The following is a 25560-nucleotide window of genomic DNA, read 5'->3' as shown; positions in this document are numbered from 1 at the left end:
TCATGAGTTCCACAAAAGGCACACTAAATATCCACACATCAGATTACTCACACATTTATTCATTCCATTTTTAATCAGTTTATTATTTTTTCTTCTAATTGTCTGAAATAGGAGACTTAAAATTGACAGTTTCCTGAATTCTCTTCAAACCCCTTTAAAAACTAGTTTTGCATCTGTGGTGTTTCAACTCTGTAGTTCCAAGAGCAATTCCAATGACAGCTCAGATGCACAACTTAATAATTAGTTTCAAACTCTCAAAAAAATATAATTTTTCTAGTGACTACTTACTACTAATTTTGCTGATCTGTAACAAAAAAGTCTTCTACTCATTCCCACTTTTAAGACCATTTCCCAACTTGTCCCTCACAGAAAGCTGCCGTTTAGGAGCCACCTTAAGTTCCTCTGTAGCAAACACCGAGGCTAAGAATTCATTTAGCTTTTTCTACTTCCTAGAGGACTTTACACGAGCTTGTGATCATCTCTCTGACCTACAAACTCTCTTGACAGGCTCATTAATCCTGAGGTGTTTGAAAAGGGATTTATTAGGAGAATTTATGCATTCAACAACTTTTTTCCCCCACAATTTATTTTTTTTAACCTGACCTCATTCAGGTTTTAAATTTAACGTGGTTGGTGTGCTTGTGCTTTTCTTTATTGCTTAAATGTATGCAATTTCAGTACCTTGAAAGAGTAAAAAAAAATAAAAATGCTATGGCCCCTTCTACTCTGTCTTTATTTAAACAAAACCTTTTTTCATGGCTCATAATACATGTACTCCAAGTAAAGTGTTTTTCAACAACCTCTGACACCAGCAGACCTTTCTCCATTTTAATTGAATTTAAACAAACCTTTTTTTTTTTTTTTTTCCCAAATACAGTAGCCATTTCTGCTAGTTAAACATTACCATAGTGGAGAAAAAAATATGTGTGTGTATGTCCTTTAGCAAAAACACCTCAAGGTCGCTATTGCAGAGTGAAGGCAATGGTCACCATATACTGCAACTACTGATAACATCGACAGAAGCCCAAAAGCAAGTCTCCCTCTTTGCTACCTAGGTTTGGGTCAAGGGCAGAAGAAACTTTGCAAGCAGGACTCATATTCCCACTGTTGGGTTGCTCCAGAGACGAAGGACTTGCACTGTATGAAACGGTTCTTGCCACAGGAGGAGGACTGATAACTGCAATGGCATAAAAGACAAACACAAAAAATATCAGGACATGGAACCCGTTAGGGTGCTAAGAGAAGGACTGCCACAACGAGGGACCCAACTTCACACCCACCACCTGCCATGTCACAGCTAATGTTGTGCAACAGAGCAATGCCACCAGTTCACAAGCAGAGACATTACAGCTTTATCTCAACATATTCTTCTAAACTTTTACCTAACGAGGGACTGTATTACTGCTGAATGACAGAGTTAGCTTTACTTCATTGCAAATATCAGGCTTTATTTTTCTGCAGTGCTGAGCACAACTAAGAAAACAAACTTCCTTCACATACCTGCCAAGCCTGCTAGCATTTAGCTTCATGAAAAGGCTTTTCGTAGGGGTCTATTGAAAAGAAAAATCTCAACATTCAGCTTCAGCTGTCCACTTTAACAGTGTTCAAAGACTGGTTGGACAAATCAAACTCAATAAAGGGAGAAGTTGTTACATCAGTTAAGAGGATGAAACTATTACTTCAAAAGGCCACAGACCATCATCTCTCTTTCTTATATTAAAAAAAAAAAAAAAAAAACCAAAAAAAACAAACCAAAAACCCCACTCATCCCAAATCATCCAGGTTTCATTTGTGTCAAGACTTTCGGCATTTGTTGAGGTGACAGCTCAGTAGTCTGGACACCTGCAGTCTTTCTCTTTGCATACATTTATCCTGGTGTCATCACCAGCAATGGCTCTTTTGTGCCATATTCATTCCAAGAATCCAGTGCTTAAGAGGTGCACATTAAAATGAAGCACTGCAGAAATGTACATGATAGAATGAACTCTGAGAGCAACATGATTTTAGAGTTGCAATGAACTTGTGCCCAAGACATAATTCACCAGTTCATGGTGCAGACCAGGAATTTCTCACAAAAAAAAAAGGCTGTATCTGTCACAGTGGAATTCCCCTACTACTCTAGGAAGTTCAATATCAGATAAAGTACTAACAAGATGGTTTTGTCAACTGATAATCAACAACTGTTTCAAAATACTGAATTGTTACAAAATATTGAATTAAATACCTGAAAATTGAAGTCAACCCCTGAGCTGCATAAATGGATTTTAAATACTTTTGAGCAGGAAGGAAGAGGAGAAGGGGAAAGTAAAAGAAAACCATTATCAGTGTCTCCTTGCAATTTTAAGGATGACTTACACCCCAGTACACTAACTGAGGAAAGGTAAATAAAGCTGCAGAATAGCCGATGAGGCATATGAATAAGAAACAAAGCAACGAAAAGCTATAAAAAAACTGAAGAAAATCAAAGGCATGTATGCAAAGGCAATGGGACATCTGATGTGGAAGGCCCCTACCTCCCTACTGCTAGGGAGTCGGAGGACTGGCATGGGTCCTCATGCGAGGACCTGACCTTTCTCACTTGCCCACATTGAGTGCACTTGTGCCGCTTGAATACTCGGACAATTTGCCTCTGCACTCAGCCTGCTCCATTGGCACCTTCAATTAGCTGAATTTCATCATCAAAATGGGATCTTTATATGAGGAAGCACCAGAAAGTCAGACATTTGTGCTTACTCAAGGCAGCCTGATTTCCGTATAGGCTCCTATTTATAAAGCTGCATATCTAAGTCTCATTCCTTAGAATTCATCACTTGTACAGGTTTATCTTTATATTCAGGTGCTCCCTAACCCATCACTAAATGCAAATTACCTGTCTGGATTCCCAGCTGGCCAGTTCGGGAACTAGACACCATGAAATCCTGATCCCAAATAGGAGAATTCTGGCTGTACACTTCTTCTTCCAGCATCGACAGAAACCTAGGCACAAAACCAGGTGAAAACTTAATAAGATCATTCAAAACAGGTCCTTTTTCAGAATAAGAATTTGCAACTTTTTTTAATTTAAAAATATTTACTGGTTCAGCAAGAAAATGCTGTTGGCCAATTCCTTTTTAAAAAAGAAAAAAAACGAAAAAAACCAAAAAAACCCACACACAAAATCACAAGCCAGAGCAGATATAAAGTATCTTAATTCAGGAGAGTGCTTTCACCTATGAAAATTTATCTTTGATTCTAAGCAGTATTTATCTAATTTGCAAATGCAGAAAGAAACAAGCTACAAACTACTTTTACGGAACAAAACTGTGCACTAATAAGAAAGCTATGAGTTGACAGATGCCAAGGAACTCAATGTTATACAATGATGACAAAATATGTCTATTTTGATAAACCAGTGTTTTGCAAATGCACTTGCTTTCCGCCTCTTACAGATTAATAAAATCCCAGTGTTACTTATTAAAAATGCTCTTAGGAAGATATTTTCATTCCTTTAAGTGTATTGTAACATTTAATTGCATGTTTGTGCTTGCATAACAGTATTTTTAATCTTACTTTGGTAGACTTACAGAAACAGCATGATTTTAAACCTCCCTTAGTATTATTATATGTGAGAGAAATTCCACAGATCAGACTATGCAGCACGCTTGCCTTCACAGGGCTAATACATCAGTTCCCTCTCAGAAGCAAGACAGCTGCTTATCCTACGTTGCACAAAAGGGGTTTTCAGACCAGAAGTTGACATGGCACATTTTTACTCTCTAGAGTCATCTACATGTATAGAAACTGTCTAGCCGAAACCAACAGGACTGTTGAGTAAGACTTTCTTGAACAGGATAATGATTTTCAGGATCAGATCCTACTCTTGTATTTCATATATAGGACGTTTATACCTAAGCACAGCAACGTGTGATGTTCCCTGCTATCTACACAGCTGATAATGGCTAAAAAGTTTGTAACAGCTACTTGACCATCCTTGATGGAGCAGAAGCACAAACTAAACTTTAGCCAAGGCTGCATTTACAGGCAGCGCAGAGGCTCCGCGTTCAGACCCCTTGGTGACTGTTTCCTAGGCACATACAGACACAACCTGTGGGTGCTCCCTTTGCCCAGGAAGGCGCAGCCGGGAGTCCCGCACTGAAGCCAGGCACCGGCACCGTGCTCTGAGCCACAGCTCCTCTGCAGGGTTCACTTGCGTAACGCCAGCAGAGAGACAAATGCTTCAGACAAGTACAGCCCATAAAAGATTTAAAATGTTATTCATATTTCCCGCAGATCATCAGCAAACAGTGCTTGCCTTTCTTTTTTTCCCCAGCAGAATATGAAAAGGAACTGCAGTGAATAATAATGCTTTTCAAACTACTTATCTGGGCTGTAAAAGGCAGTAGAAACATAGGGGCGTATGCACGCCTTTTTCCTCTGCAAATTTGCTCCTTGTGTCAATGTGGTGTTAAACCTATTTTTATACCTATTTCAGGGCCAGATCATGATCGTACTCCCAGATACACACAAACGTTCCTGTATCCATAACAGTCTACCCCAGAGACAGTTTACATTCTTCAAAGTGGTGAAAGGCACTATTCATAATAGTAGGAGCAACAAATCCTGGTTCTATCCAGCTTTGGAGAGCTCATGTATTTATCGTTCCCCTGAGCACTACCCCAGCTCTAGCCCCAGACAGTAGCTTGCCTAGCATCAGTGCCACCAGGCCTCCTGTAGGTTCAGTTCCTTTGTTGTTAGGAGGGACAGACTTTTAAAATAGGGGCTAGAGAGCCAAGCCACCCTCACAAAATAAGGATATTTTTTAAGTGACACACTATTTCAACAGGAAGCATACAATGAATGATCTTGTCACCACCACCCTTAACCACCAGTAAAATGTTTAATATTAAAGACTGTCAAAGTTGAGCATGTTTTGAGACAAGTCATTCTCCCACATAGCCCAACATGTAATTATTGTTGTTTCATTGTGAGAGATCATCGTCAATATTCCAGTACTGGAACAGGTACTCAATATGAAATTAATGAGTTTAGGATTCACTGATGCAGCTTTATACTGACTATTCTCTTCTTTGTCAAATGAACACATCTCTTCTGGGGGTGGGATGACTACTTTGTTCCCTATTACAATGTTGAATTAAACTGAAATTCTTAGGTATATATAAACTCCAGTACAACACTCCCTCTTCTACTGCTCCACCATAAAAGCAGAAGAGAGCATATGTTTTTGGAGATCTGGACCTATGTTGCTTCCACAGACTGCAGAAAAAGAAAGTAAGTGACCAACAATACCTGCTAATAGGCAATAAGTACCATCCCCCCAGCAAGATGAATAATCCTTTTTATGAAGTAAAGCCCTAGGACAAAACAAAACAAGCTGTTGTGTACATAAAATACACTAGTTCAAGCTATGGCAGAAAAGAAAGCTGCAGTATCTACTTGTTACTGAATAAAAGGAGAAATTATTTTAAGCTGCAGGTAATTTTTCCATTTCTATGCCAAAGTTGCTCACTACTAGTTAACCTTGAATGCAGGCACAATGCGACCCCTTACTTTGGAAAATGGGTGAGGATTAGTGTTCGTTTCTCTTGAGGAAGCTTGTCTTTTTCTTGCCTGGCCTGCTCCAGCAGTTGCCGTCTCATTACAGTAAAAACGGAGCGAAGCAATGTCCTACCGAAAACCTGGGTGGTTTCATACCGAGGTAGACTGTCACAGAACTGAGGGACATTGCAATAACAAAGCCACCTGTAAAGGGGAAAAAAGCCAGATAATTATCACCATCTAACATATGAATTAATGCAATAAAACCACTACCCACATCATTTATAACGCAGCTGAGAGGTATATGAACATATAAATCAGTCCCACATCAACTCTGGACAGAGTTAAACAGCGTTTATATTGCCCAGTTTTTTAAAGAAATGACAGCCAAGTACTTTTAAGTCTCCATATATTCTTTTTCTCTGCAGTCTAGCTTCAACAAAGTGCTCTTGTTCCAGACGATAATCATAGATCACATAAAATTCATGTCGATGTCAGGGATTCCCTCCACAGCTCATTCATTCAGCCACCCACATCTCCTGCCTGCGACTCCAAAGACCCTTAGCCTGGTCCATTTTCCCCTGTTTAAACTTCTACATTCCCCCACATAGACACAAAAAGGGTGACACCTTTAACTAGCTCCACCCCAATCCAACTGGACTCCCACCCTGGTTTCCCATCAGCTGGCTTCTTCCCATTACACCCTGTCTTGATACTCTTTCATTTACCAGTAACTCCCTCCGCAATGAGTTTTGCATTAAGAAATACATATGAAAATATAGCATGTCGTGTTACTCATCTTGGAAAAGGGATCATGGTACTGAAGAGGTCAATCAGGAGTACACTGACTACGTAGGTCATGAAATCTGTTAATTTTATAAACAAGATTTCAGTATCTGCTTGTAAGTGAACAGTCAATGGTATCTGTAGCTTTAGCAGAATCAGACCACAACCATTATGAAAGCTTCAACAATGAAAACAAAATGTTAAGAATTAGATGCAAACAGACTGTGCTGGATCCTGCACGTGTTTTCTCATCCAGACCCAAAGTACAGCCTGTCTAAATTCCTCCCCCAAACTCTTGTGTCTTAATCCTTGCAAACACAAGTGTTGCAAAAGGGTTGTGAGATACAGTTGTTCGCAGGCCTCCACTCCCTGTTCTTGGCTGACAAAGCACACCTCTCAAAACACAAGGATGCGCGTGGAACTGATACGGTTTCACTCAGATCACCAGGTTTTCAAACGAAGTCGGTGACTGGAAGAATTCAGGAGGTGCACCATGGCGCACAGCGGCTTCCTCAGCACCCCAAGCAGTGCCTCCAACACCGCGGAGGGGAGAAGCTCACAACAGGTTAGACCAGATGGAGAGGCGGCACTTTGGGTCGGAGGGAACCTTAGGGACTGCCGGCAGGGAGGTTTGAGAAGCCACAAGTGACAAAATGATTAATGGCAAAAGGCACCAACCAGAGCCAATGCTAGCTATCGATTCCTAATAAAAATTGACTCCAGTCAACCCTGACATCAGTATCACAAACAACTGGAGGTCAAAGAGCCACCAAACATGGTGTTAGGAGCCCCATGGATTATCAACAACTGTCCTTTACGCCAGGTGGTTCTTTGGGGTGGCAGCTCATCCGAGAGCATCCTGGTCGGACACAGGCGCACCACAGTCTGCTGCGTCACCAGCCACGGTCTCGACTCACACCAAGGTTTGCTGTTCTCCCTTCACAGAGCCGAGGTTTGCCAGGGGAAAGGTCCCCAGGAAAGCGGGCAGAAGGCGGGGATCACCCTCAGCCAGGAGGAGCGTCCCTGGCAGCTCCCGGGAACAGGGGCGCTGACGGAGAGAGACAGGCTAACCGCTGCCTGCGCTCACCAGCCGCACGTTAACTGCTGCCCGCGCCAGCAGGAACCTTAACCCTGCTAACTGACAAAGGCGTTGCACTATGTTAGAAAAGCAAAATTAAAAGGGACACGGCTTTTTATCCCAGCTCTTCTTCCCCCAGTGACTAAGTTATTCCTTTGAATTCTGACAACGTATTAAAAGGTCATAACGAAAACTATTATTTTAAGGAACCTAATAATATCTATTCACCATTTAGCATTCAAACACTTACAAAATTATTTTAATTTTTCAAACCTTCTGATTTTTTTTCAAACTGTGACGCTTTACAATGGTTAATGTTATCTTCTTTCTAAGTTAAATAACAAATTGCTTAAATTTTTAGTAGATTAAATAAGGATCTTACATGAGGCTCATATCTTAAGAAGACTGAGAGCAACTTTGCAAACACAGGACGTGCACAAGCATTGTTAGAGACAGATGTTCACAACCTCTACTCCCCGTTCTTGGCTGATAAAGCACACCTCTCAAAACACAGGGATGCATGCGAAACTCTGATATAATCTCACTAAAATCCTCAGGTTTTCATATAAACTCTATGACTGCAAAAATTCACGAGGTCCACCTACAGCGTACAGGTACTGGTGTATTCCTCAAGCGTGTACCTGCCACATTTGTAAGCAAGACTTGTAACAAGCAAAAACAGCATTACCTGGTATAATTCACTTTATACCCCGCAATATCGTCATTGGGTGATCTTAGTCTGCGCTGAGAAGGTGTCTCCAGGTGCCAGTAGTTAATGCGGTTCAGAAACATTTTAGCCAGTTCCACTATTGTTTGCCTTTCCTTTGAGGGTAAGTGGCTAAATTTGTACTGCACAAAATTATTCACACCCTTGAAACAGAAGAAAATTATGTTTAATTATTTTGCCATAATTTTTGTCAGAGTGTCCTCGAACATTCCTCATTTTATGTTTATTAACCCTGAACTTGCATTACATGGGAAAGAAAACAAAAACCAGAGACCATTAACTCCTTGCTCAGTTACTCATGTAGCTGCCATAAGCTGGTTCCCCTGTACACAGGAGCAGATACATCCAGATGTTTTTATTCTATCCACCTCCAACAGCTGACTTAAAGGGACAGATGGAAAATTCTTTATTTTTCCTTGCTTCTCAAAGTGAAAAACTTTGGCAGGGAACAGAGAAAGACCCAGTAGGCTTTATTCTATATGCTCACATACGCACAATTTTGCTGACAACCATGCTGCATGATTTATTTCCTCTGTACATCAAGTATCACCTCTCCAGCTGCTTTTCAATAGTTGTCCTGATTTCGGCTGGGATAGAGTTAATTTTCTTTCTGGTAGCTGCTATAGTGTTATGTTTTGGATTCAGTACCAGAAGAATGTTGATAACACACTCATGTTTTCAGTTGTTGCTAAGTAGTGTTTAGACTAAGTCCAGGATTTTTCAGCTTCTTATGCCCAGCCAGCGAGAAAGCTGGAGGGGCACAAGAAGTTGGGAGGGGACACAGCCAGGGCAGCTGACCCAGACTGGCCAAAGGGGTATTCCATACCGTGTGACGTCATGCCCAGTATATAAACTGGGGGGAGTTGGCCTGTGGCGCAGATCGCTGCTCGGGAACTGACTGGGCATTGGTCAGCGGGTGGTGAGCCATTGCACTGTGCATCACTTGTTTTGTATATTCCAATCCTTTTATTATTATTATTGTCATTTTATTATTGTTATTATTATCATTATCATTATTAGTTTCTTCCTTTCTGTTCTATTAAACTGTTCTTATCTCATCCCATGAGTTTTACTTATTTTTTTCCCTGATTCTCTCCCCCATCCCACTGAGTGGGAGGGAAGTGAGTGAGTGGCTGCGTGGTGCTCAGTTGCTGGCTGACGCTAAACCATGACAATAGTAGACTAGGGCTTGTGCGCTTCCAATTAAGTTTGTGTCTACACATCACATTATTTCTTCAAGAAGTGCCAATATTTCAGAAGTACATCCCCTCATTGCACTTTGTATACTGTCCACTTTAAAAAAACCTACTGAAGACAGTCAAAGTGTGTGACTAAAAGTGCTGCAATACATATCTATTTTAAATCAATTATAATACTTCTTTATTTTTACAATAATAGTTTTGTGTGATTGAGTTACTGAACTGCTAAAAACAGAATTGAAAATATCAGTCTATTTTAAGGGAAAATTATTTTAAAACAAACTGTAAGAAGAATTACTGTTTCATCTCTACGATTTAGTTTCTTCAGCAAATTGAACAGTATGAAGAATGTGACAAAAAATTATATTGTACAAAACCTTTTTAGTATGGAGGTTACATACACTTATTCTTTGTTTATACTCAAACTAAAGGAGAACTTAAGGTGAAGACTTCCCAGAAATTCAGCAAGAAAGTGTTTTGATTTTCCTAAATTGTAAGAAGTGAGAGTTGCAAGGAAATAATTACTACACATAACAGTCTTCATATTTAAAATATCCTGTTTAACAGTAGAGCATCCATTCATCCACTGATGGGAAAACATTGAGCTCCTGTTTCAGGGAGGTATGTGAGCCTCTGCATAGTCTCACTGGAGCTAATGGGCCCACTTGTGTGCCAAAAGTGCATTCTCAGGAGCTTGCTTAATCAAAATCTGAATTTGTCATATGTTCTTTATCCATTGAGGGTTACAAAAGCCTCAGTTATTCTTTGGTTTTGGCTTTGTTTTTTGTTGTGTACCCTTTGAAAGAAAAGGCTATGATCTCACTGAATTGGATTGTAACATTTTCACTGATTTACAGAAGACAAATGTCATTTTAATATTGGATTTCAAAACTTCAACAGCATTTTTCATCACTTCAAACAAAGAAAGATTAGAACTGCCACACATAAAAGTAGTATTTTAAGTTAATTCTCTAAAACCACAATAAAAGTCAGTTTCATTAAAGCCTAAGATGAATGATGAGAGAAGTCAAATAATGTAACTATTGTACCAACACTAAAGGAGAAGCAGCAGCAAAAGTCTCCTACAGTCCCCTACTTTGTCCTAAGTAATACAGAGGAACATCTGCAAACTGCCTAAAATGCCATGTTTTCAAAACCAGTGCCTATATTTACAAAATACAAAAAAAAAGAAAAAGAAAAAAAACAAAACCCAAAACAAACAAACCAAACCCCCAAAACCCTACCAAATAAAAGAAAACAAACACACCAACCAAACCCATGTGTTGACTGTTTACCTGTTCAATGCTAGGTGTCTCAAATGGGGGACTTTCCAAAGATCCTTCTACTACAGGTTTTCCCATCTGTAAAATGCACTTCCTCAAAAGCTGTTAAAAATACACAAATTTTTTTAAATTAGCATATTTGCATACATAGGGTCAATGAAAGTCACAGGTGCACAACACACTGCAGTGTTGAAAATCTCCTGGCTATATATCGGTTTGTTTAGTCATCTAAATTTATAGCTACTAAACTTCACTGTGAATTCACCTTCTTTGAAATGCATGTAAGAGGCTTCTCTGAGCAAATGCAGGCAGCTAAATTAGCATTTATGTCAACTGACTCTTCCCAATGTGTAAGTGAAGAGGTTAAGGCTTGCAAGTTGCGCAGTTTTTAGATGGGACCCGCGGTCAATTCCTCAATCAGCTGGATGACTTTTGGAGTAAGACACGGTACATTGCAAGTACCAGAACGTCTAGTCCATAGTTAGCCACTAAAGCATCACACTAGAGAAAAAAAGTCTCACCAGATGAAGCCAATACATGCATGAGGGGCAGTGGAATTGGCTTATGTGTGAGAGAGTGAAAAACCTGAGAAGATACCACACAAGTTCAGCTTACTTTGAATAGGTAGAAATAAACTTGCTTGGTGTCTGCATCTTCTTCTTTGTGGACGCAGGTGAACAGATACTCCACATCCAACACAATCCCCAGGAGCCTATTCATTTCTTCTTCAGACACATTCTCCAGGTGAGAAACATGAGCAGCTAAACGAAATAAAAACCCAAACCTGTAAAAAGCCTACTGAGAGAGCCAACAGCACTAGTATTCCCCAGGATATCTCAAACTAAGCCGTAATAGTAAAGGCACTGATCCTGTAATAACCTATTTAACAGAATATCTTATCAGAGGTAACTGAAATATGTGTCACATCAGAGCAATTTGTAAAGGTAGTCCAGGGGTAGTAATTCCCACAGCAGACAAACAACGGCTGGTTGGAATCACAGCGTCTGTTAACATTACAACAGACCACACAAGTCCTGTCTGTATTAATAAGTTGCAATATAAAACTAACTATGTACATTTTTATCAAAGACCTATGCTTTTGAGACAAGGTTTCTTGACTAAAGAAAATAAATCCGTAATTCCCATAAATTAGGTAATCCAGGTGTTGATGGAAGTACCACCTTATCCTGTGAAGAGAAAAAAAAAACTAAAAAAACCAGCGCCATAAATAGGCTTTTTGTTTTAAACTGGGCATTATTGGCTAAGTCTCTTACTTTCACATCATCTAAGGTCAAACTGTGCTTTGTGCACACTATATTAACAAAGCTTTGGCAGATTGTACATGCTTATTTGTTCAGAAGTTTACAAAAAAGCATCTTTCAACGTATCCTAATTTCCAAGTGAAAAACTCCCTTTTATCATCTCCAAAGGTAAATACAGTTCCACATCTGTAATTTTCAAAAGCTTGAGGTTTGTATGCATGAAGCGGGACATTCATTTCAAGCTGGTTTGAACAACTGGCCCCGGGAAGAGAGAAGGCAATTTAAAACGGTCAATTCCCAGAAAGAAGGTATTTGCATTACAAAAAGCAATGATCTTCGCTGACTCCATCCCAATGTAAATGGCAAGCATATCTTTTCCACTGAAAGGACAGAAAATACCCATTAAAAGAAAAGGAAGAGTATTTAAAAGGTTAGGCATATTAATTTTTCTATATTTTAATAACATTTATCAATATTTACTTCTTAGATAAGTATTATGTTATCTTAGATATGCCAATGTGATTAGGACTGGTGAGAAATTTTCAACATAAATCTGATTCCTTAGTGGGGGAGGACGTGGGGAGAAATAACACTTGACTTGAAAATGATCATATTTATCAGCCAGCCAGCAAAGATGGTTTGTTTTGGGAAGTTTGGTATGACACCTGCCAAAACATTTAAATTCAATAAATTTGTGCAGCTTCAAGTAAAAAGGACACCGTAGCTCAGAACATTAAAAAGATGCCAGCAACTGTTTCCACTTAAATGAACATTTATAATATAGTGTCTTAAGTTCTGAGCATATGCTCAGAACTGAAAGGGGAATGGCCATCATGAGCTTTCTTTAAGAACAAATACTCAGCTTTCTGGGCAGAATAAAACTGTTTCATTTCTGTCCTTAAGCCAGATATGAAGGTTTAATATTCCCAGCTGTCTGTTCTGATCCTGTAAAAGTAATAAATACACTCCTAGATGAGCATTTCATTAAAAATTGATAAAATGCTAAAGAAACCTTGCACTCAACTAACAAATGACTAAAACATCAGCATAAGAAGCCATTTCCACACAGTTTCCATAACAATACTGAAAGTTACCTTGACTACTTAGTGGCCATCTTTAAACATTATATTAAACTAGAGAATTATTACCCATACAGTGAATCTAAAAGTAACATAAGTGTATTACCAGCATGTATTTACTACCAGTTACCATTTACTGTAGAGTCACCAATGTTTGTACACCAGGCCAACAAACTATCTTTCTTCAGATAATCACAGCCCATTCCCAAATTCTTGTAGTCATTAGTAAGCCTTTTATTAAAATCAAAGCTTTAGTACACTGACATCAAATACTGCGTTACTCTTGACTAGAGTTACACAGTCCCATTCGTCCGCATTGCCCAACTGGTACACCCTTCCTCAGCTGCTGTTACACTTGCAAAAAAGTAATTGAAAAAAAAAAAAAATCACAAGTATAGGTTGCTACAGCGTGCAGAAGAAAGCAAACAGAAAGAGCAAGGCCAATTCAGTGACATGAAGACCTGAAAAATAGCAAGTTAATTATTTTAGTTGTGCAACTTCAATAAGCAAGTACCTTCATGTATGAATTAGGAACAGTGAGAAAACGGATTAATGAGGAACGTGTCCACAGTCTATCCCAAAGTCAGTCTGTACATAAAAACACTAGTAATGCATGTAGGACAGGCAAACCAAGAAATACCCAAATACGCTACATGAAGGTATGTAGCAGGAACTGAAGACAGTGCTGGGAAAAAAAGAGAGACTGAGTGTGTATATAGTGTACTGACACATTAATTAACTAGTTTTAAAAGTGACTCAAAACTGAAAGTGTTTACCAACAGGAAAATGCACCCTGTGAAACCAATACAATATAAAATAGAAAAGAGCCTCTGACTACATAACACCTGGTCTTGAGGCTGGTGGATAACGAATTCTCCCAGCACCCAATTCGGTCACCACTTCACACTGTTATGATAGTGACCCAATACACCACCCAAATAAAAGAAATATTCATTAAAAACCCAGTACTGAGCCTCGCTGTGGGGCTGAGCCACAAATAGAAGAACAGAAGTTGTAGGTAAGTAGACAGAAATAAGCTAGATAAGCTAATATGCACCACCAGACAGATTTATGCACCAAAAATGCACTGGCTGGAAGATTGAACCACACCCCCAGAAAGAGACATCTCAAGCAAGACTAATGTCTAGGATTACCTTTGGAAGAAAATAATAAATAAAAAAAGGCAAAACTCTCTAATATCCTCCATTTTACATCAGGTCTGGCTTTAACCAGTACAGGAATTTCTACATAGCTATTTCAGCAGCTCTCCGAGGAAGAGAAAATGCAGCGCAGGTGATGACCTGAAGCCTGCACAACTTGTGGTCAGTCTGGTTTTAAAGGCATTCAGCACGAACATACTAATTTAGAGGAGATGAATAGGAAAATTATCTTGGAAAACAGTGCTGAAAGACTTTTTTTTGCCAGTAGTATGAGGAAGCAGACAGCAACTCATTTCAGTCATTAGCTGCAGCCATCAGAATAGGAAACTTTACCTTTTCTAAAAACAGCAATAAATAAAAATACAGTTTGCCCCATAAGGTACAATTTCACTGGTACTGGTTTTACAGCACTGGTTTTTCTTGGTTCCCTAGCTAACGAGTGATTTTAGATTTTTAATAGACCAAAAACAGTCTCAGCCTTTAGAAGAGCAGAGTTTTTCTACAAAATACATAGCCATGTACAAATTCTGCTGAAGAACAGGGAACTGACAGACACATCTCATAAGATCAAAAAGAGAAAAAAAAACCCAAAAAACAACCAAACTGCCCCCCCAAAAAAACTCTTTCTTCAAAGGCCAGGAATGAAAGGGATGGGTAATACAAGCTACCCTAACTGCATAACCAAAAGCAGCACAGAGAAGCTGCGTGATGAAAGGTTGAAACTACCTTGGCTAAAGCGACCAAACTTTCTGTGATACTATGTACTTGTTAATCTTCTGCAAGCAAACCCAGAGATTTGGGCTATCAGGAAAGGAAAGTAATCTGCTGAGAAGCCCAGAAATAGATCAAATGTAATGACAGCATAAAAAGAAAAGAGAGCAGAAATGAAAATAAATCCCAATTTAAAAAAAAAAAGCATTCCACACAAAGTACAGTATTATTCTCAAAAGTAAAAAAAATAAATGATCTGTTGTGAAGGTTTTAGATTTCCTTTCTCTTATTTCACTGTCCTAAGTTTTGGACATCGACAAAAAATAGCAACTGCTTCTTTTCAACTAGTTCTGAATTTTATTTTAGCTCAATTTTTATTCAATATTTGCTAACTTATACAGAAAAAGTCATCAGCTTTTATTTTGGATAAGCATAAATTCTTAAAAAAATAATACAGTGATTCACCACTCTTTCAGGCTATGTGGGTGTTCTGGTTTTGGCTGGGATAGAGTTAATTTTCTTTCTGGTAGCTGGTATAGTGTTATGTTTTGGATTCAGTACCACAAGAATGTTGATAACACACTCATGTTTTCAGTTGTTGCTAAGTAGTGTTTAGACTAAGTCCAGGATTTTTCAGCTTCTCATGCCCAGCCAGCGAGAAAGCTGGAGGGGCACAAGAAGTTGGGAGGGGACACAGCCAGGGCACCTGACCCAAACTGGCCAAAGGGGTATTCCATACCATGTGACGTCATGCCCAGTATATAAACCGGGGGGAGTTGGCCTGTGGTGCGGATCGCTGCTCGGGAACTGACTGGGCATCGGTCAGCGGGTGGTGAGCCATTGCACTGTGCATCACTTGTTTTGTATATTCCGATCCTTTTATTATTATTATTGTCATTTTATTATTGTTATTATTATCATTATTAGTTTCTTCCTATCTGTTCTATTAAACTGTTCTTATCTCATCCCACGAGTTTTACTTTTTTTCCTCGATTCTCTCCCCCATCCCGCTGAGTGGGAGGGGAGTGAGTGAGCAGCTGCGTGGTGCTTAGCTGCTGGCTGGGGTTAAATCACAACAGTGGGTAACAAATCATTATTTATTATTAGTATGAAAAAAAAACAAAAACCAAAACAAACCCCACAACAGTATTTAAAGTGGATTTTGGGATGTTGCTTCCAAGATATGCAAGCTGTCTGTACAATAACTTAGATAATACTAAGATGTACAACCCCAGTATTATTTTCTGTGACACAGAAAAGGCCAGGTTCTTTTGGTAGGGAAGAGTACCTGCTTTAGCAATGTTCAAGAATATTTTATTCTATAGTAAGAAAACATAACACAGCCTACAGGAGAGAGTCCTTCACGTTGTAACTAAGGCAGCCTACAGATAAACCCATGTGAGGTTAATGCATATGTTACACAAAGTATTAAAATTGTTATGGGTAGCTTAACAGCACTTTTGCATTTTACCAACTTAGAACGTCTGGATTGTTAGAAGTTGTACCTCAGTTCGATTTCTCCAAAACTCATTTCAGGATATTTCAACATATTTTAATCTAAGTTACTGACATCTACGTCCAATCGTAACCCCCATTTCTGGGTCTTGGCGTGGCACCTTGACTTCCGTCGGGCAAGAGCAGAGATTTCTGGGCACGGGCACGCGGACTGCAGGAGAAAGGCAAAAGCTTACCCAGCGCGTGGCTGCAGCTGCGGCAGGGCTCAGCGAGGCTGACGGCCGCCTGCTGCAGCTCTGCCCGCGGCGGCGTGGGAGGCGGGTTTGGGTTCTTCCAGCCATTGCATTTACAGGATTCCTCGGCCTGAAACCAAAGCAAAGGGATATCGATCAACACTGGAAAACACAGGAACTTGCTGAAACCACGCTACTTCAAAAGTGGTAAGAAGTAATATTATTAATTACAAGTTGGGGGTTTGGTTTGTTTCGATGTTGTGGGGGGCATTTTGGGGGTGTTTTGTCACTGTTGCTTTGTTTGGTTTTGCCTTTTTATCTACCACACAGCTAGACTTTATTTTCTAGGAATAATCAGAAATAGAGCACTACCCCAACCAGAGAGACTAACACAGTTCTGGTAAGCAAACTGTGCTCAGAAAAATACATACACAAACTCCAGCTAATTCCTTTACAGAAAGCCCTCACTCTACAGAAACAAGTATTCAAACATTTACTGGTATATCAACACGTACAGATCCTGCCACCAACACCGTTTTAACAATTTAAACAGGTTATCTAACAGGCAACACACTTATCACTGCCTTAGCAGCTATACCGGCAACAAGGAATCATGCAACTAAAACCAAGCCTATGACAACCCGAGCAGGGTTAACTAAATACTGAAATAAGTGAACAATAACTGCACTATTGGAGAAAGCTGTCCAAAGCAAAGCTTGGCCACAAAAGCAACGGATGCCAAAGACAGCAACACAGTGACATTACCAATGCAACCCGCTGCTTACCCTGGCAAGTTTATTTATGCTTACTGAGTGTGAAACACCACCAATAGACTGCAGCTACAACGGGTGACCATGAAGGGAGAAGTTGTGACTTTGGTAATCGTGTCTCAAATTGCTCAGATGTTCAAGGTCCCAATTCTAGTTATCCAAAGAGCAGCTTTACAGAAGGGGGTTTTCTTCTGCATATGCAAAAGATCTTAGTCATTTTGATGGTAAAGTACTTCCAACACCATTCATACTCCTATTTGAAGATCTAATCGGAAGGAAAGCGTGCTTTTCTACTGTTCAGAGATATCTGTGCACTGAGCTGTAACAAGATATTCATGAATTTGCAGTGCCAAGACCTCAGTGAGGAAACGCTGCCAACTGCTGCATAATATTTATGACTGAAACAACCTTAGTAGGAAAAATTGTGATGTTAATATATCCAGCACTAATGTGTCATTTTTCAAAACCAATTCTGAATATACTTAATGCAGTCTATTTCAGGAACCTATTTCATTTTCCTTTTATATTTCAAAATCCCATCTTACCTAAGGAAGAAGCACCCAGGAGAAGCAGAAAGGCTCACAGCTTGACAGCTCCTAAGACTGACAGCTTTGTAGATTGATGGTAAATTGTTCTTCCAAACTAATTTCAATATTCAGCAACCTGAGCACCAAGAAAACCACAGCCTGCAGTTTACTGAGCACCACATGATGTTTTTACCCTCTCTAACACTTAAGTATTTATCCGGCTGGGCTGCTGGCCCCAGGTGCCACGGCCTCTGCCTGCGCCCAGGGCAGTCTGGCAGGCACCAGGTACGAGTTGCATTTTCAGCAGCTGGAGCCACCACCAAGATGACTCAGAAATCCACCTGCGAGTGCCCAGCAAAAGCACTTCCACAGGCTTCTCTTGGAAAGGGGACAACCCGTGCCGCCCGAACCCCCTGGCTCTCCAAACTGACCGCGTGGGCGCAGGCTGCCTGCCGCCCCATGTATTTATCATGTGGCATCGGGGAGGCTTCAGCATGAAACAGGGGGAAGATTAAAACATTTTTTTTTTTTTTCCAAGTCTCATAAAATGCAGTCTGGATGGGTTTATGGTGAATTTTATGTTATTTCTCTATCATGTTTTCTATGAGTAATATGATTGGCAGAGAAGTGAAGAAAGCCTAATGTTATTTTACAGCAGAAACCACCTCTTACAGTTTCACAGGCGTTGAGCCAGTTTTACTTTTGTTTGTTATCCAGACCTACAGCACCTCTTAAAGTTTAATGACTAGAAAGAGAGATCAGTGATTGAGTGACACCCACGAACGAAGGATTGCTCTGGTGCGGGGACTTTGAACATCTGTGAGATGATGTGAAACCCCACTGTCAATTAGCGTCTTGAGCGAGACGAAACCAATGCCAAATAAGCTATCCACACTTGCTTTGTGGGAGAGGCAACGTTGCCATGAAAGTTTTTGCAGTTAAGACAAGGATAGGGAAACTGTCATGGAAAAAACTGTCAGAAAATGAGATTATTGCCAAAGAAAATTCAAGAGACAATTGTAAAAAAGTTCTCAAACAAAAATTGATTGAATGTTATTTTAGGGAAGTAAGATTTGATCCTTCCCATGCAGCTGTCCAGACAAATGTTCAACACTGTAAATTACTGACATAATATCATGCTTATTATTAATTGCCTTAAATCATACCACAATGACACGTCCAAAAAAAAACCCTCAAACTAGGCACAAGCTTTTTGAGAATTTTTTCTCTGAGTGGAAGCACTATTTCACAGAAGCTCACCACATAGTGTTTACTATCAAGCCTAAAAACTATAAACAGTGAGTAACTACACAAACTTTAGTGTCACACAATAATTAACAGCAAAGATGCAAACAAACAGATGTACGGATCGTGATAACAACTCAGTTAAACTGCCAAAAATAAGTATCAACCCACCCACAGAAGAATAAAAACAGCATGCTAAACGGCAGATTTTTTCTGCCCTCAGTAGTATTTCCTTGCTCGATCTTTTTGAAGCAGCTGTTAATTTGTATTGTTCAAATTATTCCAGAGACCCTTCTCAAACAACTAGTCGGGTGGGTTTTTTTGTTAATCTCTCTACAAAACACCAGAATCTCCATAAATGTTCTGTTAACCAAGGGGAAGCCCAACCCGAAAAGGTCCTCTTTAAAACTAAGCTTTCATTGTAGATGTTGACAGTGCATGTATTTTGCAGTGAATACGCAATGTGCATTCCTCAGTGGCTTAAATTGCTGAGTTGTTTTAAGTCTTCCACAGCGTTTTGTTCATTCAATCCTTTCTTTCTTCCTTTTTTTTTAATGTCACTCATCTGCTTTTCATTAGAAAATAAAGTATGACTTCACCTCTGCAAAAACTTAATTTAAGATCAAAACAGTTTTCAGGGGAGGAAGGAAAAGAAGCATTTGTACTAGTACATCCAGCCCTTGAAGTCCTGTTTTCTGGGACATCTGCAGAGCTTTGATAAAGCCACTGGAGAAAGTTGGGGACGTACTGAAGCCTGCAAAGTAATGACTATCATCTTTGCAGGCCCAGGGACCACAAACACTGCATCTTCATTGCGGTTTTTAATAAAACTGGATGAGTGCAATATAATAAAACCCAACAATTACACACTGTTGCCTACCCCCCCCAAAAAAAAAAAAAACAGTGCAGAAATAATGTCCATTTTGCATTGTACATATAACATATAATTTCAATCTTTTTTTTGACCCTTTCCATGTTAGGTGGAGCGTTACAACGTGGGAAATCAACTGTCTGGTAGCTCTGGGCAGTGAAAACTGCAACTCTGGACAAACTCAAGTTACTGTTTCCTTTAAAATACTGAATATACTGATAGCTGGTCAAAAATGGACAGTGAAAAAACACAGCACGTTTTAATACAGGGTGGTAGCATTTTTAATTAAAAAGGAAGCACCTGAAAGTTACAACATTGCACATCTCGGCCCCTTTTAAGCGTGTTTCAGGTGTGTGTCTAAATAATAATGCAAAAATGAAGAATTTTACAGTAACTTATGGACTGAAACATTCCTCCCCTTTTCGGATAGTGAAATGAGCATAGGAACCCGCAAACTTCAAGCAAGCTTAATTACAAAGTAAAAGACCCCAACAGTCTTAAAACTGAGTTTCAAAACAGCTGTTGTGCTGGGCTCTATTTCCAACTCAAAATCATACAGGTTGCCCTGCCTGGTAACTGAGGTGCAAAGCAGACTCAACAGATTATATATACACAACATTACAGATGTTTCTATTTCCAGCAAGTATAATTACTCTAGAAAAAATATTCTTCCTCCCAACACAAAAGCCGTGTAAAATACCCTATAAGTTTTTTCCTGCAAGCAATAATCTCAAATTGATGCTTTTAACAGAGAACATCACACAAACCATAACAAATACATTGATTAATTTAAAATACATATTTTTCCTACTCAGATGTCTAGTACCCAGCAACCAGACAGTTGGACACTGCTTGGAGAGCCACTCATACGTATCAGGAAATTAGCTGACCCATTTACCTTTAACGATACAAAATAAGCAATTCTATGTTCAGCTCTAAGGACATGTTCTTCCTTTATTAATCCATCCAAATATTTTATTCCCTGTACTTTCCAGTGTCACGTACAGAATAGACGTAGGCTACCATATAAAGCTTTTATTAACAATAGGGGCCCAATTCCCACCTTGTAAAGTTAATGGTGGATTTCCTATTTAAAGGAAGATGATTTAATTGGGCCTGTAAGACATTGTAAAACAGACTCACCCCACTATGAAAATGATCGTAAGAAAGCTTTAGATGTCTTGTATGTCTCCTATCTACTTCTGCAGAAAACAACTTTAATACATTTCCAGTTGAGCTTCAAGGAGCTGTACTCACACTATACAGAATCCAGCAGTAATACAGCCAAGTCTGCCTCATCCTAATCTGTCTTACAAAAGTCAGGAAAAAAAAAATTTTTCATTACGGAAACAGTGGTACATATTTACCCTATGAACTCTTTTTTTATGTGTAGGAGCAGGAAAACTGCATAGAGGTCACTCTAGGATGAAAAGTGGGAAGAAGTGCCTCTACCAAGGGTCAGCAGCTTGTCTGGAGCCTGGGACCCAGATTTTATTTCAACCTCTGCCACTCACTCACCTGCTGCAGGGCCTTGGCCAAGTCATCTCATCATAACCCTTCTCACTCTCTGTCCATTTTGTTTATCTCAAGCACAAAGTCCTTCTTCAAGGAGGCATTATTCCCTGCTACTTGTGCAAATGCCTCAGGCTATTGGGCTCTAATTATAAGCATCCAGGCTTTACTGTAAGATATATATAATGAGAAATAAACAATTTTACAGAAAACAGTGTACTAAAATAGTACATATTTCAACTTGTTTACAAGAAAAACTCCCAGTGGGACTGGAGAGAGTTGTATTTTCACATACTGTAGACCAATAGGGAAAAAAATGCCGAGACTCCCTCCTACATCTTCATTAAATATATTTATGTGTGTAAGTCACACAGTGCTGCTTTTATATAAAAGTGCTGCAAGCTCGCATGCCTCACGCTCAATTTCACACTGGGCAAAACCAAAACGATGTATGCAGCCATTCATACATGCACAGAGATAGCAAGTGCCAAATACAAAACCCCACACAGCATACAGCACTTCTGTGCACTTCCAAAAGTCGTGAAAACCGTGCCAACTCTTAATATATATCTCATTGTTCAGAATGCACTTTCTTCCCCCCCCAAACGTGGGCATTTAAGAAGGGGTTTTTTACACAGAAGAGCCTGTTCTCTCCCTTCCACCCCGACCTTTTCTCGCAGGGGAAAAAGTCAAGCAGAGCAGCTCAACAGCTACAACCCTCCTGTCCCAATTCTTTATCAGGAAAAAGAAACAAACTCCACATTCCTCTAGCCTGGGCAGCAGCTCCCTAAACTTCACTTGCGTTCTGCTCAGAATATGTGCACGCTGAAGATGTCTTTGCCAGCAGCCTTCGTCTGTGTTTCCCGTGAAGAAAAGGGATCGCTGAAGAAAGACCAGGAGGTCCCTCTTGGGGACTGAGCACCCTACCCCAGAGCAGTGCCTTTCCACCCTTTTCTGCTTGGCATTTCTGCTGTCGCCAGTGAGACTCACCCTCTGCACGGCCACCAACCTCTCCATCTTCTTGTGTTGCTGCTCTTCATCCCCAGCGAACACACACTCCCTGCTTCTGCTGTTCCCAGCATCTCTGAGGTTAAGTTCCTAATCAATTCTGTGTGTGGAATTTTGCAATGAATTGTACGTGGGAGAAGGCAATCGATGCTAAGGGTGCCATCACGTATTTTCTGCACTCCAACTTGTACAGCTCTACGTAGATTTACACAAGATTCAGGTATGGCCACTACTCGAACGAACACAGATGTCCCCCTCAGAGACGGCGTGAGCGTTTGCCTTCTCTCACTCTTTTGCACTCACACACAGAAACGCAAAATAAATGGAAGAGTAGCTGCAACCCAAAGTAGGAAAAAGTTCAGAGTTACACTCTGCACGCAGTCTCTTGCAAATGACTGATGTTGCAAGCCAAGCAGTGTCGTTTTGGAGGACCTGCCAGGTGTTCAGGAAGAAAAATAATGCATTCTTCCACCCTGCGCCATCCTTCCCCCTTTATCCCACAGGAGAAGCCACTTGATTAGTTTACACAGACCTTCCTGTCTGTCTACCTGCTTCTGTTTTGAGACCTGAAAGCAAGCTGCCTGCCACCGAATTACTGAAGAGAAGTAAAATAGCAAAAGTAGGCTACGCATTTTAATCTGAACACAGAGCAGCGCTGAGTGCTGTGGCCGTGCCTAGGTCCTGGCGGGAGGAAGAGGCCCTGGGGTGCCCCTGGCCATGGGTCCTTCTCCATCCATCACCGGTGTGCCAACCCAGGACTTCTCACGGGAGAGGGCCAGGAAGAACACCCCAGCAGAGCACCACCAGTACGAGCTGTCACCGCGCCGTACCCCACCACCGGAGCCCTGTGAGAGGGAAAGAAGGGCAGGCGCCAGGCCGCGGCGCGCTCTCCTCCCCTCTCAAATGGCACTCGCCTCCCTTCCAACAACGCACCTGCGGCAGTGCCCGTGTGGGGCTGCTGAGTCCCCGAACAAGCAAAAGGTTTGGGAGGAGACAAGGCTGCCTGCACATTCTCACAGCACAGCTACATCTGTGGGGCAAAGCACCTCAGGAGAAGGCTTTTGCCCTCGCAAAGATCATCTGGAGGTACGTCAGGGGAAGAAAAAAGAACTGACCAGGGAAGAAGAAAGCAACTCACATGTGCTCCTAACAGCCAGTAAAAATCTTACCCACCCTACGACCAGCTTCATTGAACAGCAAGTCTTGGTAACATTAAAATATGGGGGTGCAAAGGGGACTCAGCACTGGGAAAGCTTCAAACCACGCCACCCAGCCTGCAGCAAGGGCAGCAAGTTTCAAGTATGCTAGCTGGTCTTTTAACTTACTGACACCAGCATAATCTTGCAATGTCCCACGCACGCACCAAAGCTGAAGTGGAGGTGCCTGTGCATTTGGAAGCAGCTACGGAATTGAAATGCGCGTGGCTTCCTTAATTTGCCCTCACATGACAACATTGCGCCATGCCTTCAGCACACAGTTACAGCTCCTCACACCACCAGACAGGAGGACTACAGAGCCATACCACGATGCTTCCTCAAGTCCGTTAGCATTTAGTTTGCCCTTTCACTTAACATTTGCCCTTTTGAGGCTCCAAAGGGAACGGAGAAAACAAGATGCACGCTTCTCACAAAGACCCATTTCCAACGCTGACAGCATTACGAGAGGATTTGCCATCGGCACCGCCAATGCGAACATGTCAGACCTGCTGTGCATCCGGCAATTGCCCTGACAGCAGCAGCGGAGCCGGCGGCCCGTGCTCCGAGCACACCGGTCCGCCTCTGCCCGCGCAGAGGACAGACGACGGTGCCGGTCGCCACAGGCCTCCGACGGCGGCAGCGACAGCTCTGACCGAGCTCCCTCCGTCCCCAGCCAACAGCCGAGTCCTGCTTCTCCCACCACCAAGAGAACCGCAGGCGGAGGGGAAGTGCTGGCGGAGGGGAAACCAGGGCAGCTCTCCCGCACAGGAGAGGCGACCGCCGGGCAGGCGCTGGAGAAGAGAGCCCGGCTGGGGCGGGGTGCAGGTGGGCGGCGGTGCCCGCCTCCCGCCCGGGCAGCGGGCCGGCGCTCCGTGACCGGCGGGGACACAACTTTCCCAAACCCGCAGGCCGCGCCCCTCCGCTTCTCTGCCAAAGGGGCTGGCGACGGTGCCCGCTCGGGGCAGCGGCTTTTGCGGTATCAACAGCTCCGCGCTGCGAGGCCGCCGCTGCCGCGCCCCGGCCCGGAGGCGGCCCCCGCCCGGGGCCGGGGGTGCGCTCGCCGGGGTCGGGGCCGGGGTCGGGGCCGGGGCCGGGGCCTCGGCCTCCCCCCACCGCCCCCGGGCAGGCGGGCGTCCCCGCTCCCCGCCGGGATGTTTACGCGGCGGGCAGCTGCGGCAGCGCTGCTAACCCAGCGCTGACCGCCGGCACCAGGAGCCGCCCCGCCCGCCGCCTCCCGCGGAAGGACGGACGGACGGACGCCGGGGACGGGCACCTCCGCGGCCGCCCGGCTCGGGCAGGAGGAGGGCGGCGCTGCCCCCGCGGTCCCCTCTTCGGGGCCGTTCGGGGTTTATTTTCGCGACCGCCGGCCGGAAAGCTCCGGGGGAAGCAGGATCCGCCGGCACCGCCAGAGCCGCCACTTCCGCGGGGAGCGCCGGGCTGCAGCCGGGCCGCCTCCCCCGCCCGGCACGGCCCTTCCCCACCGCCTGCCTCCCTCCCTCCCTCCCTCCCGTCAATCCCCACCCTCCGTGGGCGGGTGGGCGCCCGCGGCCGGGCGGCCGGGTACCTTGCAAGCGGAGTAGACGCCCAGCTTCTCCAGCTTCTTGGCCCGCGGCGCGGCGCGCAGCTGCGCCTTCTTCCCCGCGGTGCGCGCCGAGCCGGGCCCCCCGGCGCTCTCGGCGGCGCTGCGGGCCGGCCCCCCGGCGGCCACCCCACCGGCGGCCGGGGAGCCCTGCTGCGGCCCGCCGCCGCCGCCCGCCGCCCCGGCCCCGCCGCCGCCGCCCGGCTCCGCCATGCCCGCGGCGCGGCGGCAGCCGCCCGTCCGGCCGGCCGGCGCGGTGCGGTGCGCCCGGCCCTAGACCCTCCCCTTCGCCGCGCCGCCGCCGGCTGCTCCCCGGGGGGGGGGGGGGGGGGGGGGCGGGAGGA

The 25560-nt window shown here is 42.8% G+C and overlaps 1 protein-coding gene across 8 annotated transcripts in view; it reads right to left on the bottom strand.

Moving 5' to 3' along the window:
- Positions 1-25492, bottom strand: part of KAT2B (lysine acetyltransferase 2B) — a 45616-nt gene extending 20124 nt beyond the window's left edge. For 6 of the 8 annotated variants that reach the window (XR_012653695.1, XM_075052066.1, XM_075052077.1 and 3 more), the window contains exons 1-8: positions 25202-25491; positions 16512-16638; positions 11224-11369; positions 10621-10710; positions 8088-8269; positions 5548-5739; positions 2870-2976; positions 1052-1177 (exon numbers count right to left, since the gene is read on the bottom strand). Coding sequence is in view for 7 of the 8 variants with exons in the window: in XM_075052066.1 (XP_074908167.1) it covers positions 1052-1177; positions 2870-2976; positions 5548-5739; positions 8088-8269; positions 10621-10710; positions 11224-11369; positions 16512-16638; positions 25202-25429 (1198 nt within the window). In the remaining variant the exon portion in view is untranslated. Of the gene's footprint in view, positions 1-1051; positions 1178-2869; positions 2977-5547; positions 5740-8087; positions 8270-10620; positions 10711-11223; positions 11370-16511; positions 16639-25201 lie in introns of all 8 variants that reach the window. The other 2 variants (XM_075052058.1, XM_075052049.1) reach the window with 2 other exon arrangements.
- Positions 25493-25560: the final 68 nt, after the last annotated feature.

This window comes from Buteo buteo, chromosome 2 (assembly GCF_964188355.1).
Source record: "Buteo buteo chromosome 2, bButBut1.hap1.1, whole genome shotgun sequence".
Taxonomy (NCBI): Eukaryota; Metazoa; Chordata; class Aves; order Accipitriformes; family Accipitridae; genus Buteo; species Buteo buteo.
The sequence above is the reverse complement of the archived record's forward strand: the minus strand, read 5'-3'. Positions and strand labels throughout refer to the sequence as shown.